This window comes from Macrobrachium rosenbergii, chromosome 5 (genome assembly GCF_040412425.1).
Source record: "Macrobrachium rosenbergii isolate ZJJX-2024 chromosome 5, ASM4041242v1, whole genome shotgun sequence".
In the NCBI taxonomy this organism is placed as follows: domain Eukaryota; kingdom Metazoa; phylum Arthropoda; class Malacostraca; order Decapoda; family Palaemonidae; genus Macrobrachium; species Macrobrachium rosenbergii.
In genome coordinates this window covers 54,616,494-54,637,782 of record NC_089745.1, presented here as the reverse complement: position 1 = coordinate 54,637,782, position 21,289 = coordinate 54,616,494, and the positions used below count along the sequence as shown (strand labels likewise).

Genomic DNA, 21,289 nt, shown 5'->3' with positions numbered 1-21,289 from the left:
GAATTGTGTCTCGCCTCAGTGTATGTCTTTTCTTCATTACAGTGAATGATTCTTCTTCTTTGCTGACTGTGCAAAATTTTGCTTTTTACTGAGAAGTGACAGTTGATTTATGCTGTCACAAATGCAAGCTCGTGTACCTTGCCGTTAAATTTGATTCTTAAGAAAATGTACCAGAAATATGAAACAGCAAATGGCATTAATGATTCCAGAAAAGTTACCCGGCTGGCAAATTGCGTTTTGCCCTCGTACTAATGGTAACACTGGGTATTTCCTAACTTGTATCTGAACTTTTACATCGCAAACGAATCCCGAATATCAAAAGTTTAAAGTGTAATTAATTGGCCAGACAATTTTTGCCCTGCCATTACGCGTTTCTTAATTAATCTCTCAGGGAAGAGCAAAAGTGGAATTGTGGCGTTTTGGGGGAAGTGGGGTTGGGGGTTGGGGCAGGGCCGTTGCTGATGTTCGTGCCCCCACTGCTCTGCTGTTGTTGCAGAGTTCCATTTGTCTTTAGATCTGTTTGTCGGCTGCTTTTCATGTAATCAGCCATTATAAGAAAAGTAATCACTGTGTTATTGTAAGATTGCCCACTATTTAATTTTGATTGAATGCCTCCTTCCGTCCAGAGTTATCGATATTTTTTTGTTCCCGATGATATCTTCCCATGTTCATTTTATGTATTATTTTATACATTGAATATTTTTTCAAAGTTGTTTGTCATCAGTAATTGCGATATTATTAAGGTTCGGCTGGTTCCATATCGTTATACATTTACGTTAGAAGGTCCAGTAACTGAAATAGGTCCAGGACAGCTTTCCGTCGCTCGAATTGCTCCTCCTAATACCAGAGTTTGCATTGAAGCATTTCGTGCGATTACTACTAGCCATGTTCACCGCTAATAGTAGTGTATTACGGTGTCACGAGTGAACAGGACCTCCGCAACATTCGAGTTCTAGTTGCATGCTGTAAAGTAAATGTTTCAAATGCAAATGCGATTTTGTTTTGATACTTTTAAGGACAATGGTTCCTTCTTGCAGCTGGAAAAAGAAAAGAGAATTTAGCTTGATTTTACATTCATTACAGAATTGGTATGTAATTTTAACATTTTGTTTAGATTTGGCCGTTGAGATTTTTCCTATGATTGAGAATTGGAAAGCTTCATATAGTCGTAAGTAATAAACAATTATTTTCTACCATTTTGCCAAAACCTGTATTGCTAACCCATCTACGCGATGTCAGACCATGACGGTAGCCTCTGCAAGTAATTACAGATAATGTAAATAATCAGTCTTATTTTTTCCCCTGTTCCTGTTAGAATGGTGTATCTTTTAACCTTGAATCAAGTCTTCTAAGAAGTTAAAAAACATATTTTCTTTCATTGCATATGAATCGCAGTATATGTAAGTAGAAGCTGGAATTCCCCTTTTGTTCAGATTCGTGGCCGCATTAGGTGGATAACATTTCGAATTAACTTTTGATATTTACATGAGATATGATGACTGAAGGCGCCATTTCGTGCGGGAAAGTAGTGGGTGTTATCGTAGCAGTTGGCTTTAAAACCTGGCACCTTAAGTTGAGTTTGTTTTTGCGTCGACCATAGAAATCGTAGCGGAGTTCTTAAGAATCTCTCTCTCTCTCTCTCTCTCTCTCTCTCTCTCTCTCTCTCTCTCTCTCTCTCTCTCTCTGGCTGGGTGACCTCGTGATGTTAACGGTAACTCCATTGCTTCACTAACTACAGGACCCAGATCCTACTCCTTGGGAAGAACAGAGGACTTTAAGCATGTAGGAATCTTAACCTAAATAGATAATTGGGTGGCTGGTAGTTTGACGACTGCAGAAGGTCAAAATATATGCCGTTGTATCATAAAAAAAAAACGTGAGGAGCTTGAAAGGTGTAAGCTGCATCCACACTGAGGTTGAAAACAAGCCTGAAGGGTCGGCCAAATGGTTTTAATATTTAACGTTATATGTTTTTGAATAATGATGAATGTTGAAATTTTATTATAACTTTGAACGTCTCGACGAAAAAGAAAATGTTGCTGAACTTGTAGACATGCATCATAATGTAGGTTCAGGCGTCAAGATTTTCTCCTCGGCAGGCCATAAAAATACCTTTTGATATTTATTCTGTGAGCGAGCACAATTTTTGGCGAAATACGCGCTACTTCCTCACAGCAGATCTCCAAGCTCCTTGGCATTCGCGCCTGTATTTATTTTCTCGCCATGTTTTACACAAATTTGTTTTCTCCTGGAAAGTTTCCCCCCCTTCCTTTTCAACGCCTTGACACTCCTGAGAAATTCACTACTCCTTTTCTGGGGACAATTTTTCGCATCATTAGTTTCAAGGAATTTAAAACTATTGGGCTATTTGGACTACTTTTAATTCTCTCTCTCTCTCTCTCTCTCTCTCTCTCTCTCTCTCTCTCTCTCTCTCTCTCTCTCTCTCTCTCTCTGGCAAACGTTTCAGTTACCAAATATACTATAAATTTCCTTTGTTTTGCTGGATCGTGAACGATTTAAATAAGAGGCTAACTTAATTTCTTTGGTACTGAAAAAAAAAAATTATAGTAGGAACTGAGAGAGCGAGAGATGAAAACCCGTTTTTGTATTGTTATTCTGCATCTCAAAAAATTTGGCAATTCATTAGTTGCCTCGCCCAAGTAGCAGGCATCAAAAGAACATCGGTTAGTTTATTTTTGCCTCATTCCTCTCTTAATACAGTGTAAAGAAATCGGAAATACCTGTCTTGCTATTTTTAAATCTTTAGATATGTACAAGCTGACAAGTCTCGGGCATGAATGTGCATTATATTGATAAATTTCATACTCTTTGGTTTACGGATGGTGGACTGTAATAATTATAACTTTGAAAACTGTATGTATTGTGGTCTTTTATCTAAATTATTTTTTGTCTTTTCAAATCGTGTTTCATAATTGACAAATGTTTTATATAAAAAAAGGCATTCTCTGTCTCCCCGCCCCTCTCTCATTGTATTTTTTCTTTCTTTTTGTGTGTGGCATAATAAATTCTGATTTGATAATGTGGACGTTGGCGACTGCAAGCCAGTTGCCGGTTTGGTAATAGAATTTAGGAGATTGCCGTCAGATAAATTGCTGATGACTTGTCCTCTGTATGACGGCGACGGCGAGGGAAGATATCGATAAGACAACCATGGTGGTTCCCTTAACAGAGAGAGAGAGAGAGAGAGAGAGAGAGAGAGAGAGAGAGAGAGAGAGAGAGAGAAAGAAAGGAACCTTTTAGGAAGACTGTGCCATGTTTATAAAATAAGCGGAATTTATGGAAACAAAGGAGATTCCCTGAAAGACACCCAGAGGTTATTATGGAAGACGGAGGAGGGCAGCTCGAAAATTTAGATGGTCTTTACTGGAAGACTAAGAGAATCTGTGAAATGAGAAAGCAAACTCAGAAAGACTGTATATGCCAGGAAACTGAGATATATAAATTAAGATAAAGTAGGACACATTTGCAAAAGGGTAAGAGGAAAAGTTAGGAGTTGGCTGTTCGTAGACCAAGAAGGTATTTAAGAGGGCTTTCTTTTTCCCTTCTTTATATACTTTTTATATGGAGGGAATGGCCTTAAAGTGATCAGCAGATAAAGTGCATGATATATTATTTATGAATATGTATACTTGTGTATGTATATGTAAATATATAAATATTTATATAATACTCGTATATATATATATATATATATATATATATATATATATATATATATATATATATATATATATATATATTTGCATGTGTATGATAAGTAATTTTCATTGTTACTAAAAACATAAGTAAAAAATGCGACGAAGTCTCTTCTTCGGCGCAATCGAGTTTTCTGTACAGCCACTGCAGCGTATAATCAAGGCCACCGAAAAGGGATCTGTCTTTCGGTGGTCTCGGCATAATGCTGTATGAGCAGCGGCCCATGAAACTTTAACCACGGCCCGATGGTGGCCTTTCCTTTATCGTTCCAAGCACGATTATGGCTAACTTTAACCTTAAATAAAATAAAAACTACTGAGGCTAGAGGGCTTCAATTTGGTATGTTTTGATGATTGGAGGGTGAATGATCAACATGCCAATTTGTAGCCCTTTAGCCTCAGTAGTTTTTAAGATCTGAGGACGGACAGAAAAAGTGCTGACAATGAAGTGCGAGCGGACAGACAAAGCCGGCATAACAGTTTTCTTCTACAGAAAACTAAAAGCATTTCTGTTGGAGAAGTTGATTTCATTATATTTTATATGAGCAACACACGTAGAAGTACCTCAATTATTTTAGACGGTAGATTAAGAGAAATCAGATCTGGCAACGATTAAAAGGAGAGAGAGAGAATTTTAATCTTTTTATTGGCGTTTAGAGTACGAGTGGCAAGTCATGCGAGTGATTGCTTATAGCACCTTGATTGATGACTCCAATACTAATCCCATTTGAATTTTATATCTGCTTGGTCACATCTCCGGCTAAAAGCTCTTCCTGGGTAAGCAAGCACGGCTTTAGAGCGCTGCCTCCTCCCACTACGTATCGTTTATACTCTTATATGGATTTTTGTAACGCCCCGTGAATCCCAGTCCTTAGAATTTAATGTTTTCATTGTTGTTTTTCACAGTAACCGAATGATGTAATACGAATGATTTGCAAATCGCTTGGCTAAGGAAATCGCCCCTTTTCATCGATAAATAGAAACAGGGAATCGACAAACCTTAGGCTGGATCTTAGGATATTCAGTTTCTTTTTATCTTCTTGTTATTTTGGCTTTCTTTTAGCAAATTAAACGAAATTCGTATTTTGAAGCAGAAAATATACTTTCAAGAATGGTAACGCAGCGCCACTATTGTTTTTAGCCACATGTTTTTGACATATGACCAATTAAAAAGAAATTACGTTGGAGCAAGAAGCGTGGTGACGCTCAAGATAAAAATAAATGAATGAATAAAACTTGCAAAATTTTGGGAACCACCCAGAAGGAAGGGGAGGAGGATTGGTAGGGCGCTATTCAAAGAGAATCCGCTTCAGACGAACTGCCAGGCGACATTCGGCTGACTCCATCAATCATAATGTCATCTTTCTTGTAATATTTTCATTAGACTGCTGCTGTTGCCTCTCTCTCTCTCTCTCTCTCTCTCTCTCTCTCTCTCTCTCTCTCTCTCTCTCTCTCTCTCTCTCTCTGTTTTTAGGGAAGCGACTCCGTGACAAAGTGGTATGTGAAGAAGACATTTTAAGAAATTGTAAAGTCATCTCATCAGTTCTCTCTCTCTCTCTCTCTCTCTCTCTCTCTCTCTCTCTCTCTCTCTCTCTCTCTCTCAAGTATTATTTTGAAATGGTTTATGTGAAGAAGAACGCCAATCATTTTTTAAAAAGTGAGTCTTTACGTGGGAATAAGTCATTGCCGGCCCTACTCAGTTTGAAGAACATTTCGGAAAATGGGGAATTCACGTCGTGAAGTAGCTGAGGTATGCAACTTTTTAGAACAGAAAGGTTGCCATTACAAGTCTTATTCCACTACTATCCACGATAGGTCGAGAAAGCGTACTTTCCAATTAGCTGTGTTTCTCGTCGTTTAGTGTGCATTATTCCCCTTTTCTCTCATCCTTGTCTCGATTTGTCTCTGCACAAAACCTTTTCTCATCTTACCTCCCTGAACACCCTTCCCTTCATTCCAGGACTCATTCTTATCCCTCCACTTCCACTCCCCCTCCCCCTCCTTTCACATCTAATTTCAAACCTCACTGCTCTTAACATAATTCTTATCTTCCAGCGTGTGCTTCCCTCCTCCCCTACCATCTACACTCCCCTCCATCATTCTTCCCTACCCTCCCCACCCTCTGTCATCCATTCACTAGTGTACATCCCTTCCCGTATCAGGTATTGCAATTGAGACTGAATCGCTCTCTCTCTCTCTCTCTCTCTCTCTCTCTCTCTCTCTCTCTCTCTCTCTCATTATTTTAACGGTTCATTGTTTTGTATTTTCTTTGGAGGTGCTGATTTGATATTTTTGCAGCGTTTCAACGAACAGTCATTATTTGTTTTCTTCATCATAATGGCCTTCATTATTCTTCTTGCAGCCAACTCACTGATTCCTTGGCATTCCGTTGGGTTTGTTATTTTCCCCTCGGCTTCATTTCCCCTTTTTTCCTTGCCACCTGCTCCTCCGCCTCCTCCGCCTCCTCCTCCTCCTCCTCCTCCTCCTCCTCCTCCTCCTCCTCCTCCTCCTCCTCTTTTTCTCATTTTCCTTCTTTCCCCCAGGTCGAGAAAAATCGTGATCACCACTTATCTCCATTCTTCTCGGCAGTCATTTTCACCCTCGTGACATAATGAAATGAAGGCTGGAAGATTTGATTCGGCCCCTTCAGGCTACACACACACACACACACACACACACACACACACACACACACACACACACACACACACACACACACTCTCTCTCTCTCTCTCTCTCTCTCTCTCTCTCTCTCTCTCTCTCTCTCTCTCTCTCTCTCTCTCTCTCTCAAAACACCTCTATTTTTTTTCAAATTATATGTGTTCTTTTTTATGTACATCAGAATATTTGTATCTGTTTTGTGTGTAATCAGAAAAGTACTAGATTTTAAATATATTTTGCCTTTACTTTCCCGTTGCCGTGAGGTCTTTGTGTTTGCTTCCCCCTCCCCCTGTGCATTTTATGTCTTTTATTTATTTTCTCGGTGGCTGATATTTATTGCTCAGCTGGGTGTTTTGAGTTGATATTTTTCAATGTTTATTTTTCAAATTTCTTTCATTTCTCAACCTTTCAGTGTTAGGTTGTTTTGTTGACTATTTTCTCTTGCGTTTTTGTCAATAGAAGATTCTTCTGTTCACGCAGATTCATATGAGAAATACCTTTACTGCGAAATACTAAACTGCCCTTGACAAAATTATCCTCATGTTTTGCACCAGTCACGCACTTTTTTTTTTTTTCAAAATGAATTGTGATATTTCTCTCGCTACAAATCGAATTTCTGATTGATTGATAATCGCGTGAATTGGATCTAGCATGACCGAAACATTTTTCGCACCTTCTGTATTGTCAAATCTCTGATGTATTTTGGGATGTCGACATTTATACGAGAGCTTTAATGTTTGTAATTCGTGCTTTCGAATTGTGACCGTCGGAGTTCAGGTGTTTCGATGTTGTTGCTCTTATATCAGAGCGCCAAAGAAGGAAAGTTTGGTTTAACCCATCAGAAGCCTGGTTTTGCTTTCTAAAACACAAGATAGTATTTAAATTTTTAACCATCAAAAGGGAAGTTTTGTCTATAACCTTCCTGGAAAAGGGATGTTGGTCTTTAACCGTTAGAGTTGGAGAGAAGGAGTTTGGAATTAATCAGTAGGTAGCAGGAAGGCTTTGATGTTTTAGAAAATGTCTTGGATGTCGTAGAGACTGTTTTCTCTATAATATTCACCACCATTTATTTCTTGTTGCCTGGTACCTGCTGTTGTTGGATAAAAAGTTTCTATGCTAATGTTTAACTTACATATTGTTAAGTATTTCAGACATTTAACCCTCGTTGGTATTTTTCTCGAATATAAATATTTCTCTGGTGTTAGCGCAATTATGAAAACTTGATCTCTGCCTGGTTATTTGAACGTTTCTGGTACTTGACTTTAAACACATTAAAGGAAAAATCTCCTTTTTTGTTGAAGATTTAGTAAAATAGAGGAATAAGTTGCATGTTCTGTCTTAAGATAGAGGAGTGACTAATGTTCGTTTTTTCTTCCAGGGGCGCTGCAACAGAGAGAAGCCACCTTGCAAGTACTTCCACCCGCCCCAACATCTCAAGGATCAGTTACTTATCAATGGGCGCAACCACTTGGCACTAAAGAATGCTATCATGACTCAGATCCAAGGCCTCTCCCCTGGCACGGCCGTCGTTCAAGGAACGATTCCAGTTGTAAGTCACGTCATTGTGTTCATGATTTTGTGACTATTACTAGTGATAATGATGAAGTCATTTTCATTCATGCTATGCCTATTACTTTTCATTTTTTCATTGTAACAAGATGAATGAATTTTAATCATTGATCATCTTTATAACTCCTTGGTGAAAACTCAAGGACTTATTATTTTCTTGTAAACCTGCATTCGTTGTTATCTTCCCTTCCCTGTCCTCTTTTACCGTCTTGCATCTGCATGGTTGCCTTCATCTTTCCTCGTGCTGTATTTCCCGTGTCTGTGATTCATTTCATTCCACTTGAACTCGAATCGTGTTTGGGAATCTGTTTCTCATGGACTGGTGCCATAGTGTAAAGACCTGTTTGTTATAAGTAGCAGATACTGACAAAAGGTCCTGAGGAATTACCTCTCTGGACTGGACGGGCTTCTGGGGTTCCTAATATACCTTTTGCTTAATGTAATTGTATCCTCTTTCGAAGGGTAGGTTCTGTGGCCTGGCTTTCCAATAGCTAATTAATTATGGTGTAATCTGATATATCTTTTTATTAAAAAAATCAGTATGGTTGATTCCTCATGTTTTTATTTTCGCTTGACGTGGAAGGTCATAATATTGTTTTGTACTTGTGAAAGATCCGTGTGTTTATATAGCTTCAGTAAGATAGTAAATTAAGATTAGATGAAAGTACCACACGTTTCCACATAATTGTCACTAAGAAATCGTGATGCCATTTTAAGTTTTGTGTATATATGTACACAGTACAAACATTGCTTTATATGTATGCACATCGTGTATGTTTATGTATGCTCGTTTTTATAATGACTTCTACTCATGTTCTAGAAAGTGTCTTTTTTCCTTACCTTTTGTGGCGGTCGGTGACGTTGCCTTGTATATTTTTTCCTTTTTTTTTTCAACCGAGCTCGTTACAAGTTAATAATAGGTTTTTGAACTGTCTTTGGAACTTCTGGCCGTCTTTAGGTATTGTCAAGTCTGGACAAAAATGTTATTTATGGAGTAGGTAATATATTATATATGATATATATGTGTGTGTGTATATATGTGTCTGTACGCGTGTATGTTTGTATATATATTATATATACACGCTTTCATACTTTCGTTAGCTTGTCCAGTGCACAAATCCTAGGAGAATTGTATTTGCGAGTGTCAGTTGGGCTGCTGTGGACACCAGAAGAGTTGGAAGGGAGGAAGCAGTTGAATGGAGCTTTGTGGAAGATAAAACACGGGAAAGACAGGAGCAACAGAATTTCTCAGAGGCTCTATGCGTCACTCAGACACAGTGTTTAGGCGTGTGTGTAATATATATATATATATATATATATATATATATATATATATATATATATATATATACATACTCATATACATATACATAAATGTATATAGGCATACATATACTGATGGAGTTTCAATAGAAGGATGATTTAGAGGAAAAATGACAGCTGTCAGTACCACGCTCATCCTTTTACTACTAAATCAGTAATGATCGCCGTACACACACATACACACACACACACACACACACACACACACACACACACACACACACACACACACACACACACACACACACACACACACACTTCCTAGATTTTTCCTCCTACTTTTAATATCGAAAATCCTGACAAACTTTTTCACCTTTTTCTGTTGTCTTACCTGTTCCTTTTTTCCAGATATTCTCATGAGTAGCCTTTTGAAACTATGCATCTCAAGTAATCTAACACGTTTCAGAACACATTCTACAAAACACAATTCCGATTCACTCCAAACACTAAAAATACCAACCATGCCATCTTTTTCTCCATCACCTACATTTGCATTTGAATCACCCAGCACAATCACCTTTTCTTCTCCAAACCAGCCAGGTATACATTCAGACTCGTGCAGGAACTTTCTCTTTTCATCCTCACTTTTCCATTCCTGGACCTTATACACTTACTACTAAACGGATTTGCATCCACACAGTGCTAGTAGCAGTATTCTTGCACTACACAAACACGTACCTGTGTGTGAGTAGCATCTTGTGGTCACTTTACCCAAATACATATTGTGTAATGGTCATATTGCTGTTTTAACTTTTCGATCTATAAGTTAATTGATCATTGTGGAGATATATATATATATAATATATATATATATATTATATATATATATATATATATATATATATATATATATATATATATATATATATATATATATATATATATATATTATATAATATATATGTATGTATATGTATGTATATGTATATATATTATATATATATGTATATATACATATATATATATATTTATTTTATATATGTATATATATAAAGTATGTTTTCTTTCATTTTCACCTTTGTCTAGGCAGTTTTCCTCGAACATATGTAGTGATTATTTCTGTGCAATTTAGTAGTGGCTTAATTATTTGGTTTCCAAGAAAAAATAAAAAATGAATAAATCTTACAATTTAAGCAGAAAGGAAAATTTAATTCGTAAAGGAAGCATCGGTGACTGGAGTATTCTCGTATGAGAGAGAGACATAAGTGCATATTTATGTTTCCTTTCTCAGGCGTTATTCTATAACTGAAAGCATCCTTGTATCGCCACCACTGCTGTTACCCTGCCGGTGAAGATTTTATGGTGGGGCCATCTTATTATTTCTTTTTCTTTTCCAACCCAACACCGAAGGTGCGTGAGGGAAATGTCTCCTGGCACGAAGTAAAGAGCAAGCTTTAGGTGTGAACTCTGTATGTTGTTGCTTTGTGTTTTTGTCCATGAAATCATCGTTCTGTATTGTGAGTATGTTGAGGTTTGAGTTAGTCTCCTATTATTGTTTTTGAATTTCAAGAGGTTTGATGAAAGTTAGTTCGGTTGTAATGTATTTTGTTTGGTTTTACAGTTAACGTTTGTTCGAAACTAAGCGGCCTGTATTTTTATTTATTTTAACTTTCTAATATGTCATTCTTTTTCCACCTGAGTAGTAAAAATTTAGCTATTTTCCCTACAGTTTTCTGCGGAAATAAGAGGGAAATGTTCTTTGTTGGCATTTTAGCATCGCAGTATTGTTGCAACATCACATTCGTTTGTTTAGCAAGTGCGGATTTTTCACCTTTGTGGTTTGTCTCCTAGTTGGAAAATGTTCCTGGCCTAAGTCATTGACTTTGAATGGCAGATATAATGCAGTTTCTTGCAATATTTTTTTACCTCTTAATCAGTACTGGCGTCAGCTTTTCCACGTCACTCTGAATTTCAAGTTTAGGTCTTCACTGCTGCTTATCAATGCAGGAGAATGTCTCGATCCACTTTTTGGAGTTACCAGTCTTCCGAAACGTTACAGCGTAGAGCGTCAATCTCTCTCTCTCTCTCTCTCTCTCTCTCTCTCTCTCTCTCTCTCTCTCTCATGGCCTAAACATCGAGTGGTTTAATTCGAATTATTGGAGAAATTAGCTTTCATTATCTTATGAAACAAATGTTTTGTTTTAATTGTTGTAGGTTGCTCCCATCGTAACTGTAGGGACGTCATATGTGTATGTATTCGTTTCAGAGGTAAATTGGTCTTATCTTTATAGAATTATAAGGTTACTGTAGCATTATTAATGTTGTTGTAATATTGATTTTTCCCACTTGTTGCTGTTATCAAATGTTAAATTGATATAGCTGCTGTCAACCCAAAATATAAGTTGGAATAAGAACCTAAAACTTGGATGACCAAGTTTGAGAGTATAGAGTACAGTGAGTTCGTTTTCTCCCCTCCCCCTCTCCTCCTCCTCCCCCCCGCCTTTCCTCCTCCTCCTCCTCCTCCTCCTCCTCCTCCTCCTCCTCCTCCTCCTCCTCCTCCTCCTCCTCCTTTCTCCAAGAACTCGCTCCTCCTCAGGTATGCACGCACCAGTTCTCCAAGTAAGGTTGGATTAATCTCGCGTAAAGTTTAGGTAGTGGTGCTTCGGAGGAAGAAAAATATTCCTCGTACCTTAACGAGATTTCCTCTTCCAAGTTCTTCAAAGCAGACTCAGCAATTTCACCAATGAGGCTCATTTTAAGACTTGGTCGAAGAGCCTTATAACATCCTTCCTCATCCTCTCATTAAAGATTCTCTCTCACTCTCTCCTTTTCTCTCACACATAATGTGTAGACTTGATACTAACATTGAGAAACAGTATTACCGTGCAGTCTCTTGCAAGTTGAAGATTTTAACTGATAAATTATGCAATGTATCGGTAAATTACAGTTTAAATTATATATTGCGAGTTGAACAAATACTGACTGCACTGTTATGCTAACAACATCGTGAAGTTAAAGGCGACCGCTTGTTATTTTCAGCTAGAGTATATCCATTTTAAGACTTATATTTAGAAATAGTTCATTGTCCAGCTGGTGCTAAAGATGGACCTTAGCTGGCGCTGTAGAAACGATGAAATGTGTGCGCGTGTGTGGTGGGTGTATTAAGGTCTGTATAGTACTTAGAAATTTGGAAATGAAAGGAAACTAGTGTATTGTTAGGATAATTTGATATTTTGTATTTTAAGGAAAATCATATTTTCATAATTCAGTAATAGGATGAATCTCCAAACCTTACTTTAACTGTTAGGAAGTAGGATAAGATATTTTTATGGTTGTTTTCCCATATTTTAAAATAGTTTCAAGACAGGATGAACTACAACTAAATTCCGGGTCTTTATCGTATGTTTGAAAGAGAAGTCAGAGTTAATTCAGATATCTTTTTCTAAAGTAGCAGTTGTAAGGAATTGTGTATGATTCAGAACTGGAAGTGTTTCTAGTTCAAAACTTGACACATTTCGACGCTCTGTAGGTTTGATAAGGGTTGTTTCAAAACATAACATTTATAATAATGGCATTTACAATCTTGCTTTAGAGGTTTGCTGATCTTGATGCTATTCAGGTGTAGGAGATAACAAAATCAACAATAAATTGGTATGTGGCGCTACAGAGGGTGACTGTGCTTCGACTCAAGTTGTATCAGGGTAATAAGTGAAGCTCGTTAACTGATTGTAGGCATAAAAATTGCTGCTGTTATTTTCTTGGTTAATGAATCTTTTCATGCTCTATCGAATAAAATGTTGAAAAGGAACCACCAATAATGTTTCTGAAGTGTTATTTATTCTAGTTTTTCAATGGTTGCTGCTACTGCACTCAGCTGTCCATTTTGTTCGTAAGCCGTCTGGTTAACGCTCTACAAAGCTACACTCTTAGTCTTTCGGATGGGGTGTCGCACTGATGCTGCCAACCGTTGGGTGTTTGTGGATTTGGAACCTGCCTTCTTTCTTTTGTATGTTTGTGCTTTTTTTTTTTAAGCTGTCATCTCCTTGTACGGGAATACGTGGGCTTTTGTGTATTGAATTATCTTTTTCACTTTGAGTTTTGTTTAAAAGACAGTGTGCATTACACAAAACATATACAAATTTCCCTTCCGTAACCAGGTTTGGTTTAAGTTTCACTGCCACCCCTGTTGCCTTTTTATCTAGTTTAGGTGAATGCGTATCTTACGAAACTCACCACATACATCATAGGCTGTCGCTACCAGGGACATATGGTTGGTTACCTCCTTTTTTCGGGGGTTAGGGGGGTTTGCATTTATGTACCGTCAAGAGACGATGGAAACAGAAATTCTCGTTTTCATGTATTCATGCGCCTTTTCTTTCTCTCAGGTCTTAACTACACACACACACACACACACACACACACACACACACACACACACACACACACACACACACACACACACACACACACACCCAAAATCATCCCTCCGTCTGTCCCCTCTTCCATCAACGCGCTTAGAAATTCTGAGAGATTTTCCTACAAGATTCCGTCGGGGCTTCGAAAGCAAACTCTCGAGCGCTAAGCTGATTACCATGGCTAAAGTATTTAGTGTCTCCCATCTCCGGAGGACTTTTTCATATTGAACGTAAACATTGCTGTGCTTGTGGGATTCGTGGAAGTGTTAGGTTTTGGTTTCTGCTGTTGTCCCGGTTGTTTTTATATTTTGTTAGTATAAAACGAAAAAGAGAGGGCCAGTCGGCACTTGTTTCTACGTTTTCGTTGACATTAAAAAATAAAGAGGGTGTCACTCACCACTTGTTTGTATTTTTCCAGATATTAACCAAAAAGAAAGTACCAGCCTGGATTTAGCTTTGTGTTTTATGATATGGAGAGAGAAAAAAAAAAAGGATACCGGCCACATATTTGCTTGCGTTTTTCTTCTCTGTCGAAGGCAAATCTACGGACTTAAAAGTCGTACCCCGGTTTTGCACAAAATCTGCTTAATCCTATCACAACAGCAACAGTGAATAAACATATCTGTGGAATTGTAAGGATTGGTTATTGTTGTAAAAGGGTTATGAAGAGAAATGAATAATTCGTCCGTCATTCCATGTGAAAGTATTAGCCTGTGAGACAGATTTTCAAATTCAGCCTTTTTTTTTTTAGTATTTGTACCCCAATTCGGCGTTAGTTTGTAGCATTCGGTTTTATTTTATCTAGAACTAGAGATGTACTGAATGATGTCTGGTTTGTTTTTGGGATAACGTTTAATTATAGTAAGGGTGATTGTCAAGTTTCGCTCTGCAAACAAGCAAGCAGTGGAAATTAACGTCCAAGAGTTATCCATTTTATTTTGGTGTCATCTATCCATTATTTTAGTTATGTTTAAATTGTAAATTGCGTCCGTACATCTTTGGATATCATACTGGAAAGATAGTGGAGAAGGGCTTCTGCAGGTAGCACAAAGGACCTTTGGAAAGGAAGCTTGCTTGGGGGCTAGGGTGGGAGATCGTGGGTGGGCGGAACTTTGATAATTCGACTCTTACATCCAAGGTATCATCTGATTGGTTGTACCAGTATTCTGATCTCTCTTTTGTGTTTCTGGTCCTGGGGTTGGTGTTACAATTTTTTTTTTCCACCATAAATGCAAATATTCCCTCTACTCCCTTACTGAAGGGCATCAGATCAGCAGCTTAACGTGAACTATATTTTGGTTTTCGGTAGAACCACGCATTTTTTGGAAATATAAATGCTAGAATCATTGTTCGTTTGAGTATAATTTGCATTAGTGTTCCGGAGGTCGGTCGGGGCAGTCTTCCGTCGAAAGGATTGCGACGTGCTAATCCCTGCCATTGTCTGTGATGTTTGCTTAGAATTGCATACCAGCCCAGCCAAGGTCTCTCTCTCTCTCTCTCTCTCTCTCTCTCTCTCTCTCTCTCTCTCTCTCTCTCTCTCTCTAGTCGATATGATTTTGAAAACCGTCTCTTTGGGATGTTGGATGCCTGTGTATTTGCTTATCTTTCTATCATTTCAACTTCCAATGTGCCTGAGTTTAACTTGCAAACTGTGAAATTATGTTCAATGTTTCTCTTCTTATTAAAATGACGACACTATAAAGCCTAAGGATGGGAGAGCTTTTTGTTTGCATTTTCTGAAATCATGAAATGCTTTTCAGCGTCAGTGCGTTTTCTCGTGCTTTTACATGTTCCTTTAGTAGAATTTGTTTCTAATCATTCATTTGATAAAAGAAGCCAGGGCCATTAACTTGTGCTTTAGCCTTGATGTTATGAGCCCAGCTGCCGCTTTGCCTATGCGTAGTTTTAAGTAGTGCCACTGACTGAACACAGTCGCTTTATTTTGTCTTGCAAGAACGGCGGGGTGCTTTTGTGTAGCAATAGATTCGCCGAATATTAAGAATTTGCAAGTGCCTTGTGATTTTTAAGTGACGTTTTTATGAACCTTGTGCATAAAATGTTCTTGATACAGCCTCTGTGGCCGTTCCCTATCTTGGATCCCTTCATAGATATTTTAGGTGATATATATTGCTTTCTTTGAATTGAGGAGCTTTTGAATGGCGCTTCCATCGCACACGGGTGTGCTGGATTCATTTTGCTTTGGCGATATATCTATATAGATGTGTATTACGTACTTTTCTGTTTTGCCACCCATTCTCACATCAGTATTGACTTGGACATATCATATATTCAGTTTTTGAGCTAATGTTACGACTCATAACCTTCATATTGTCTGTCCTTTTGAAATGTAATGCACCATGTATTTTTTTTTTTTTCGATTAAAAAATGATGTTTGAAGTAGCTAATAAAATTTCTTCAAACTTCCCGTATTCTTTGATTTGTAAATTTATCATTTTTATAATATCATCAGTCATAAAATGTTTCCCGGTTTCCATCTTCTGTTCATTAAGATTTGAAAAAAAATGGTGTCGTGTGTGATTTATATAAAGTTTTATGAAAAGTAATGTAAAGTGAGAACCAGAATACTTGTTACCTTTCACTCTTATTTATGTTAGGTAATGATGTTGGTAGGTTGTTTTGCTATGATATATGCTAAATGAAGTTCTAAATTTTGACAATAAAGTAACTGCTAATTTGTTTGTAGTTTGTGCTTGCTTTCAACATAGTGTTTTATAAGATTTTGCTTATTGAAAACATTAGAATAAGAGAAAACTAGTATTGCCTGGATTACACGAGGAATATTTTAGAGAACAAAATATACTTGCGTTAGTTCCAGAGTATGGATGATAGTAAAATATCGGACCCTAGTTTTGTATCCAAAACTCATTTGGCTTCTATAACGAGTTTAACTACTAAGTTTTAACCTATATTTGACATGAATGCTCATGTGCTACATAAAAATATTATGAAGCCATCAAAGAAGTGTTATAACGAGCGTTCATGTTCTCTTGCGGAGGGTAAATTTCATATTTTAGTTTATCAGTAGCAGTTGATACTCAGAAATTTCTTTTCTTCCACGTGTAATCCTGAAGGCATAATATAGAGTAAATTTAAAGTAAAATATTTATCTTGATCGCTGCTTGATGATTTCATAGCCTTTTATTTTCTTTCACGCCACAGGAACAAGTGAGTACATGTCTGCCACAGGTTGGTGATACTTTCTTTATTATTATTGTTTTTATGAATGTTTGTTGCACATTTGTGGCCCCCGTTTGAAGAAGAAAAAAAGCAAAAAGGTCCCATCCGTTTCTCTCTCTCTTTTCTCTCTCAAGATCTTATTCTCTCACTCGTAGAAATGCTCTCTTTCTCTCTCATGTTATATATATATACATATAATTGTGTATATATAAATAAAAAAAATCCTTGTGTTGTCCCATGCTTGCACATTTTGAATATTCGTAGATGCTTTTGATGACCTTTTTTTTTTATTTTTACTAACATGACCTTAGAAATTATACAGTAGTTGTTATTATTGTTACTATACTCCTTCCCTCCCTGTTTCTACTACTTCACCTCCAATTGTTTTTATGTGTGGAGGAACGGGCTGAGTGAAGCGTCATGACCGTTTCATCTGTGGATCCCCGCTTTCCCCTCAACTCTGTTAAGAGCGTCAGGTTTCCTCCTCCTTTTATATTGATGGTGTGTGTATAAAGGTCACATTTTCCTTATCTTCATGAAACGTGTTATGGTCAAATCTATCTTTGTAAGTTTCATGATCTTAAATTGTATCAGGGCGTGAAGGCATCATTAACAATGAGAGAGGAAAATTTAAAAATAATAATAATTATAAACCAAAATCAAATGCAGAGGCTTTTATAGAGGTACCTTCTAAATCTGACACCACAGTTACACGAGCATAGCGATTTTTCATCAGTACGGAAAGTCGCTCAAGGAGATATCCACACAAATATCCCAGGGCTTTCTTACTCAAGCATAAACATTCTCATTTACATACGCTCATACACATCTGTTTAATGTTTTTAGAAAACTATATAATTGGAATCAAATTATATATATAATATATATATATATATATATATATATATATATATATATATATATATATATATATATATATATATATATATATATATATATATATATATATATGTACACTGTATAGATACACACTATATATATATGTGCACTGTATATATATGTGTGTGTGTGTACTTATTTATTATGTATGCATGTGTCATTCCCTTTTGCTCAGTCACATTAGACAGCGAAAGGGTCGTCAGTTTGTTCTGTTTAAAATTTTTTTTTATTAGAGTAGACCATTCTTTCATATTTGTAATAAAGGCAATAACAAGTCGAAATATAGGTTTTGCCATAATGTTTGGACCGTGAAATAATTCTTTAAGACTCAGCGGGGGAAATGAATAAAGACAAGAATTTTGTCATGGGGTTGCTCAGTCTGACGCAGGTGAGACGAGAACAAGACTCAGGTTTCGGATAATACTCAAGAGTTCGCTGGCCTATAACGCGCAGTCATTAAACGTAGAAATACCTTCCGTGTAATTTTCGTTTTCACAGCCGTTTATGCTATGGAATTATTTTCAAATTCCAACCGTTTGTTTTGTGTGTCCTAGTTGCGTTTCCATAAAGTCACTTGTATCTCATTCACCGTCATGCATTTCAACCCCTTATTTTCTCTGCAGTGGTGTATTAGCTATACTAAGGTGGCTGGAACAAGGAATACCTGAAGTCAAATGACGTCACGAAGCTCGAAGTTTTTTTTTTTTTTAAATTTAATCTGCCTTCCTTTCCGCTGATCCATTATCTTGTCTCAGCCACATCCAAGCGATACCGTAGTAATCTCGACCATTCTGATTAAAGGAATCTCCATTTGCTCTGAATACTCATGATATTTTTTTTTTTTATGCTCTGACATTGACTCAAATATTTCCCTGTAGGCTGTTTGTATAACACACAGACCAACGTAGAGTTAAGGAATATTCAGAATTGTGCTGATGTTTTATCTGATGCACACATCACTTGCGGCTTTTCAATGTCTTCTTTTCCCCATCCAGCCCCGGCTTTTGTATTCGTATGTTTTTGGTTATGTACTTAGTTGTTGCTTTAGGTGTTTGTTAGCTAATATGCCTTATTCTGTAACTTTTTTTTAGTTTTTAATAGTACAATTTTGTAAGGGTCTTTTTCTTCAGCCTTTTAATTTTCATTGTTAACCTCATAATGAATGTACTTGGAGGTAGGTAAGGCGAAGTTTTCTTTGGAGGTAGGTAAAGCGAATATTTCAGCAAATGCAGGACACCCGTTTTAAACACTGGTAAAAGTATCGCCATCACGCGTTGTCGGTAAATTTGCGAGATTTCATTCTTTAAATCCGTCAGTTTCTGCAGTTCCGCAAGAGGAAATACTCACGATTGGTGCGATTTTGGTGCTTCGTCCTTGTTGCTGTGGCCAGTCGGTGATTAGTTTGTCACGTTTGATATATGACGGATGGCTTGAATATTTATACGACACACTGCTGGAAAGGTAAGATAATGGAAGATCCAGATTCCACGATATGTACATTCCAGAATATGTACTTTTGAATATGTACATCCAAAATACAATTGCGATATGTTGGTTCATAACATATTTATATACACCCATGATAACCTTGATATGATAGCATGAATATGGTTCTATAAGGTTTAGATTAATGACTACCTGTTGAGCGGGATAAATCATTAGAAGCTGTTGGAAGTTTGGTTTCATTATAATTGATGGAAAATTTATCTCCAAATTATACTGTTGGCAGGTCTGCATTCAAAGTCAGGTTAAGAAAAGAATGGGGGTGTCGCAGGAGGGTCCATTTAACCCCCAGGATTGAGGAGCAGAGGATGGTAAGAGCTTGGATTGTGGTAAGAAGAGAATCTTTAGAAGTGAATGTGGTTGGATGTAGGAAAGGGGGCGGTTAGGTGGCGTATTAGGACGGGAGGGGGAGGGAAGGTTATGTGGAGGGGGTGGGTTAGCAAGTGACAGTGCAGTATCAGATGCAAACCTGTTCTAGCTGTTGCAATTTAAGTCACTGCAAAACCTTAGCCTCCTGTTGTCACACTTATGCTCCTCTCTCTCTCTCTCTCTCTCTCTCTCTCTCTCTCTCTCTCTCTCTCTCTCTCTCTCTCTCTCTCTCTGGTGATTTGGTCTCTTTTTCGTAAATTTTGGGGAAAATATATGTGTTGATTTTTTTATGTCCGTTCTTCATGAACGTGTTTGTATACTTGTTTACTCTCAGCCATTTTGGTTTGATGTTTGAAAGTGTGCTTTTACGTTACCGAGTGGTGTGCTTTCACCTGTTTGTTCTTATTTGGTTTATTATCATGTTTTGAAGTGAATTAATTTTTTAACCATTTTATTGAATGTTTCTATTAGGGGACGTTGTTTTCTAATAGAGGAACGATTTTGTTTCCTCTCAGGAAAATATGATTTTTTTTCTGGTGTGGGTACAAATATATTTACCATTTCAGTTCCCTTTATTTGTTGAGATGTTTTCTTTTCTCTTGTGTGTTTCGTAGTTTTTTCAGCTGTAAATAATTAACTAAGAGAATGTTTTCTACATTCTTCTGTCGTTCTGTTACTCCTTCCCTCAAGGTTAGCTGTGGTAAGTATTGCTACGGTTTTGTTCGCAAAAGCACCGGAAAATAAATAGCGTGTGATACGGTACCAAAAATAGATATTTCCCGTTCTGATTTCTTTTCTCGCAATGCGCCTCGTACTAGATTCAGAACAAAATTGATCAAGAGTTGTTAGCGCGTGACCTATCTTCAAAAGCAGCTGTTGACCAACCGGCGTCTGTTGATTCACGACAGTTATATATTGGTAATAGTATATTTAATTCTGATTAAGTTCATTTCTTCTTCTTCTTGTGAGCATTGCATTTCATTTCCTGATGTTTTTATTGTTATGGCGATTTCATGTAAAAAATTACTGTATTATTGATCCGTCTTAAGTTACTTAAATATGTATTTTTAAACGATTGTTTCCGCAGTTTTAATGCAGTTAGACTCAGGTTTTGTAGTTGGCTTAAAAATGTATTAGAAATTTTAAGGAATCGATTAACTGCAGATAGAATTTCATTTATTTAAAATTTTCGACTGGGTGCCATTATTGTAGGTTGAGCGCATTCGAAACCTTTTATAGTTGAAACATTTTTGCCTTACTTCAAGACACAAGACACATGTCCATTCTAAATCTATGCCTTAACTGAAAAACTCTTTAGATGAATATCCACTACTACCGTGCTTCCTGTTTCACATAGCATACTGTAAAAAATGTAGAACAAGTCCCACCAGTTTACGGACATTCAAAATTCCCCCGTCCAACGTCGTAACTTCGCACAAGAGGGTTTAGGAAGGAACCAGAGTCATTTCACAGAAACAGTTGCTTTAGCTCAGAACGTGGTTTAAGAGTTGGTATGGAATATACAATAAATATCGGTTCTTATTGTGCCAGCGAGGTCAATGGACGTTGAAGTCGGAAAAGTGGGATAATAGCTCTACGACGCCACAGAAGAGTAGAATCACCAGTTTTTGTGGCACTGGGTATTGGGCAAGGTCAGGTGCATCTTGTCTATCCCCCTCCCTTCTTTATCTACAG

The 21,289-nt window shown here is 37.2% G+C and overlaps 1 protein-coding gene across 19 annotated transcripts in view; it reads left to right on the top strand.

Annotated features, from left to right (window-relative positions):
* The window catches only part of LOC136838808 (protein muscleblind-like), a 496,719-nt gene that overhangs the window by 415,524 nt on the left and 59,906 nt on the right, over positions 1-21,289 (top strand). For 11 of the 19 annotated variants that reach the window (XM_067104408.1, XM_067104414.1, XM_067104411.1 and 8 more), the window contains one exon: positions 7,756-7,926. In XM_067104408.1, the coding sequence (XP_066960509.1) occupies positions 7,756-7,926 (171 nt within the window). Of the gene's footprint in view, positions 1-7,755; positions 7,927-16,804; positions 16,832-21,289 lie in introns of all 19 variants that reach the window. The other 8 variants (XM_067104405.1, XM_067104402.1, XM_067104404.1 and 5 more) reach the window with 1 other exon arrangement.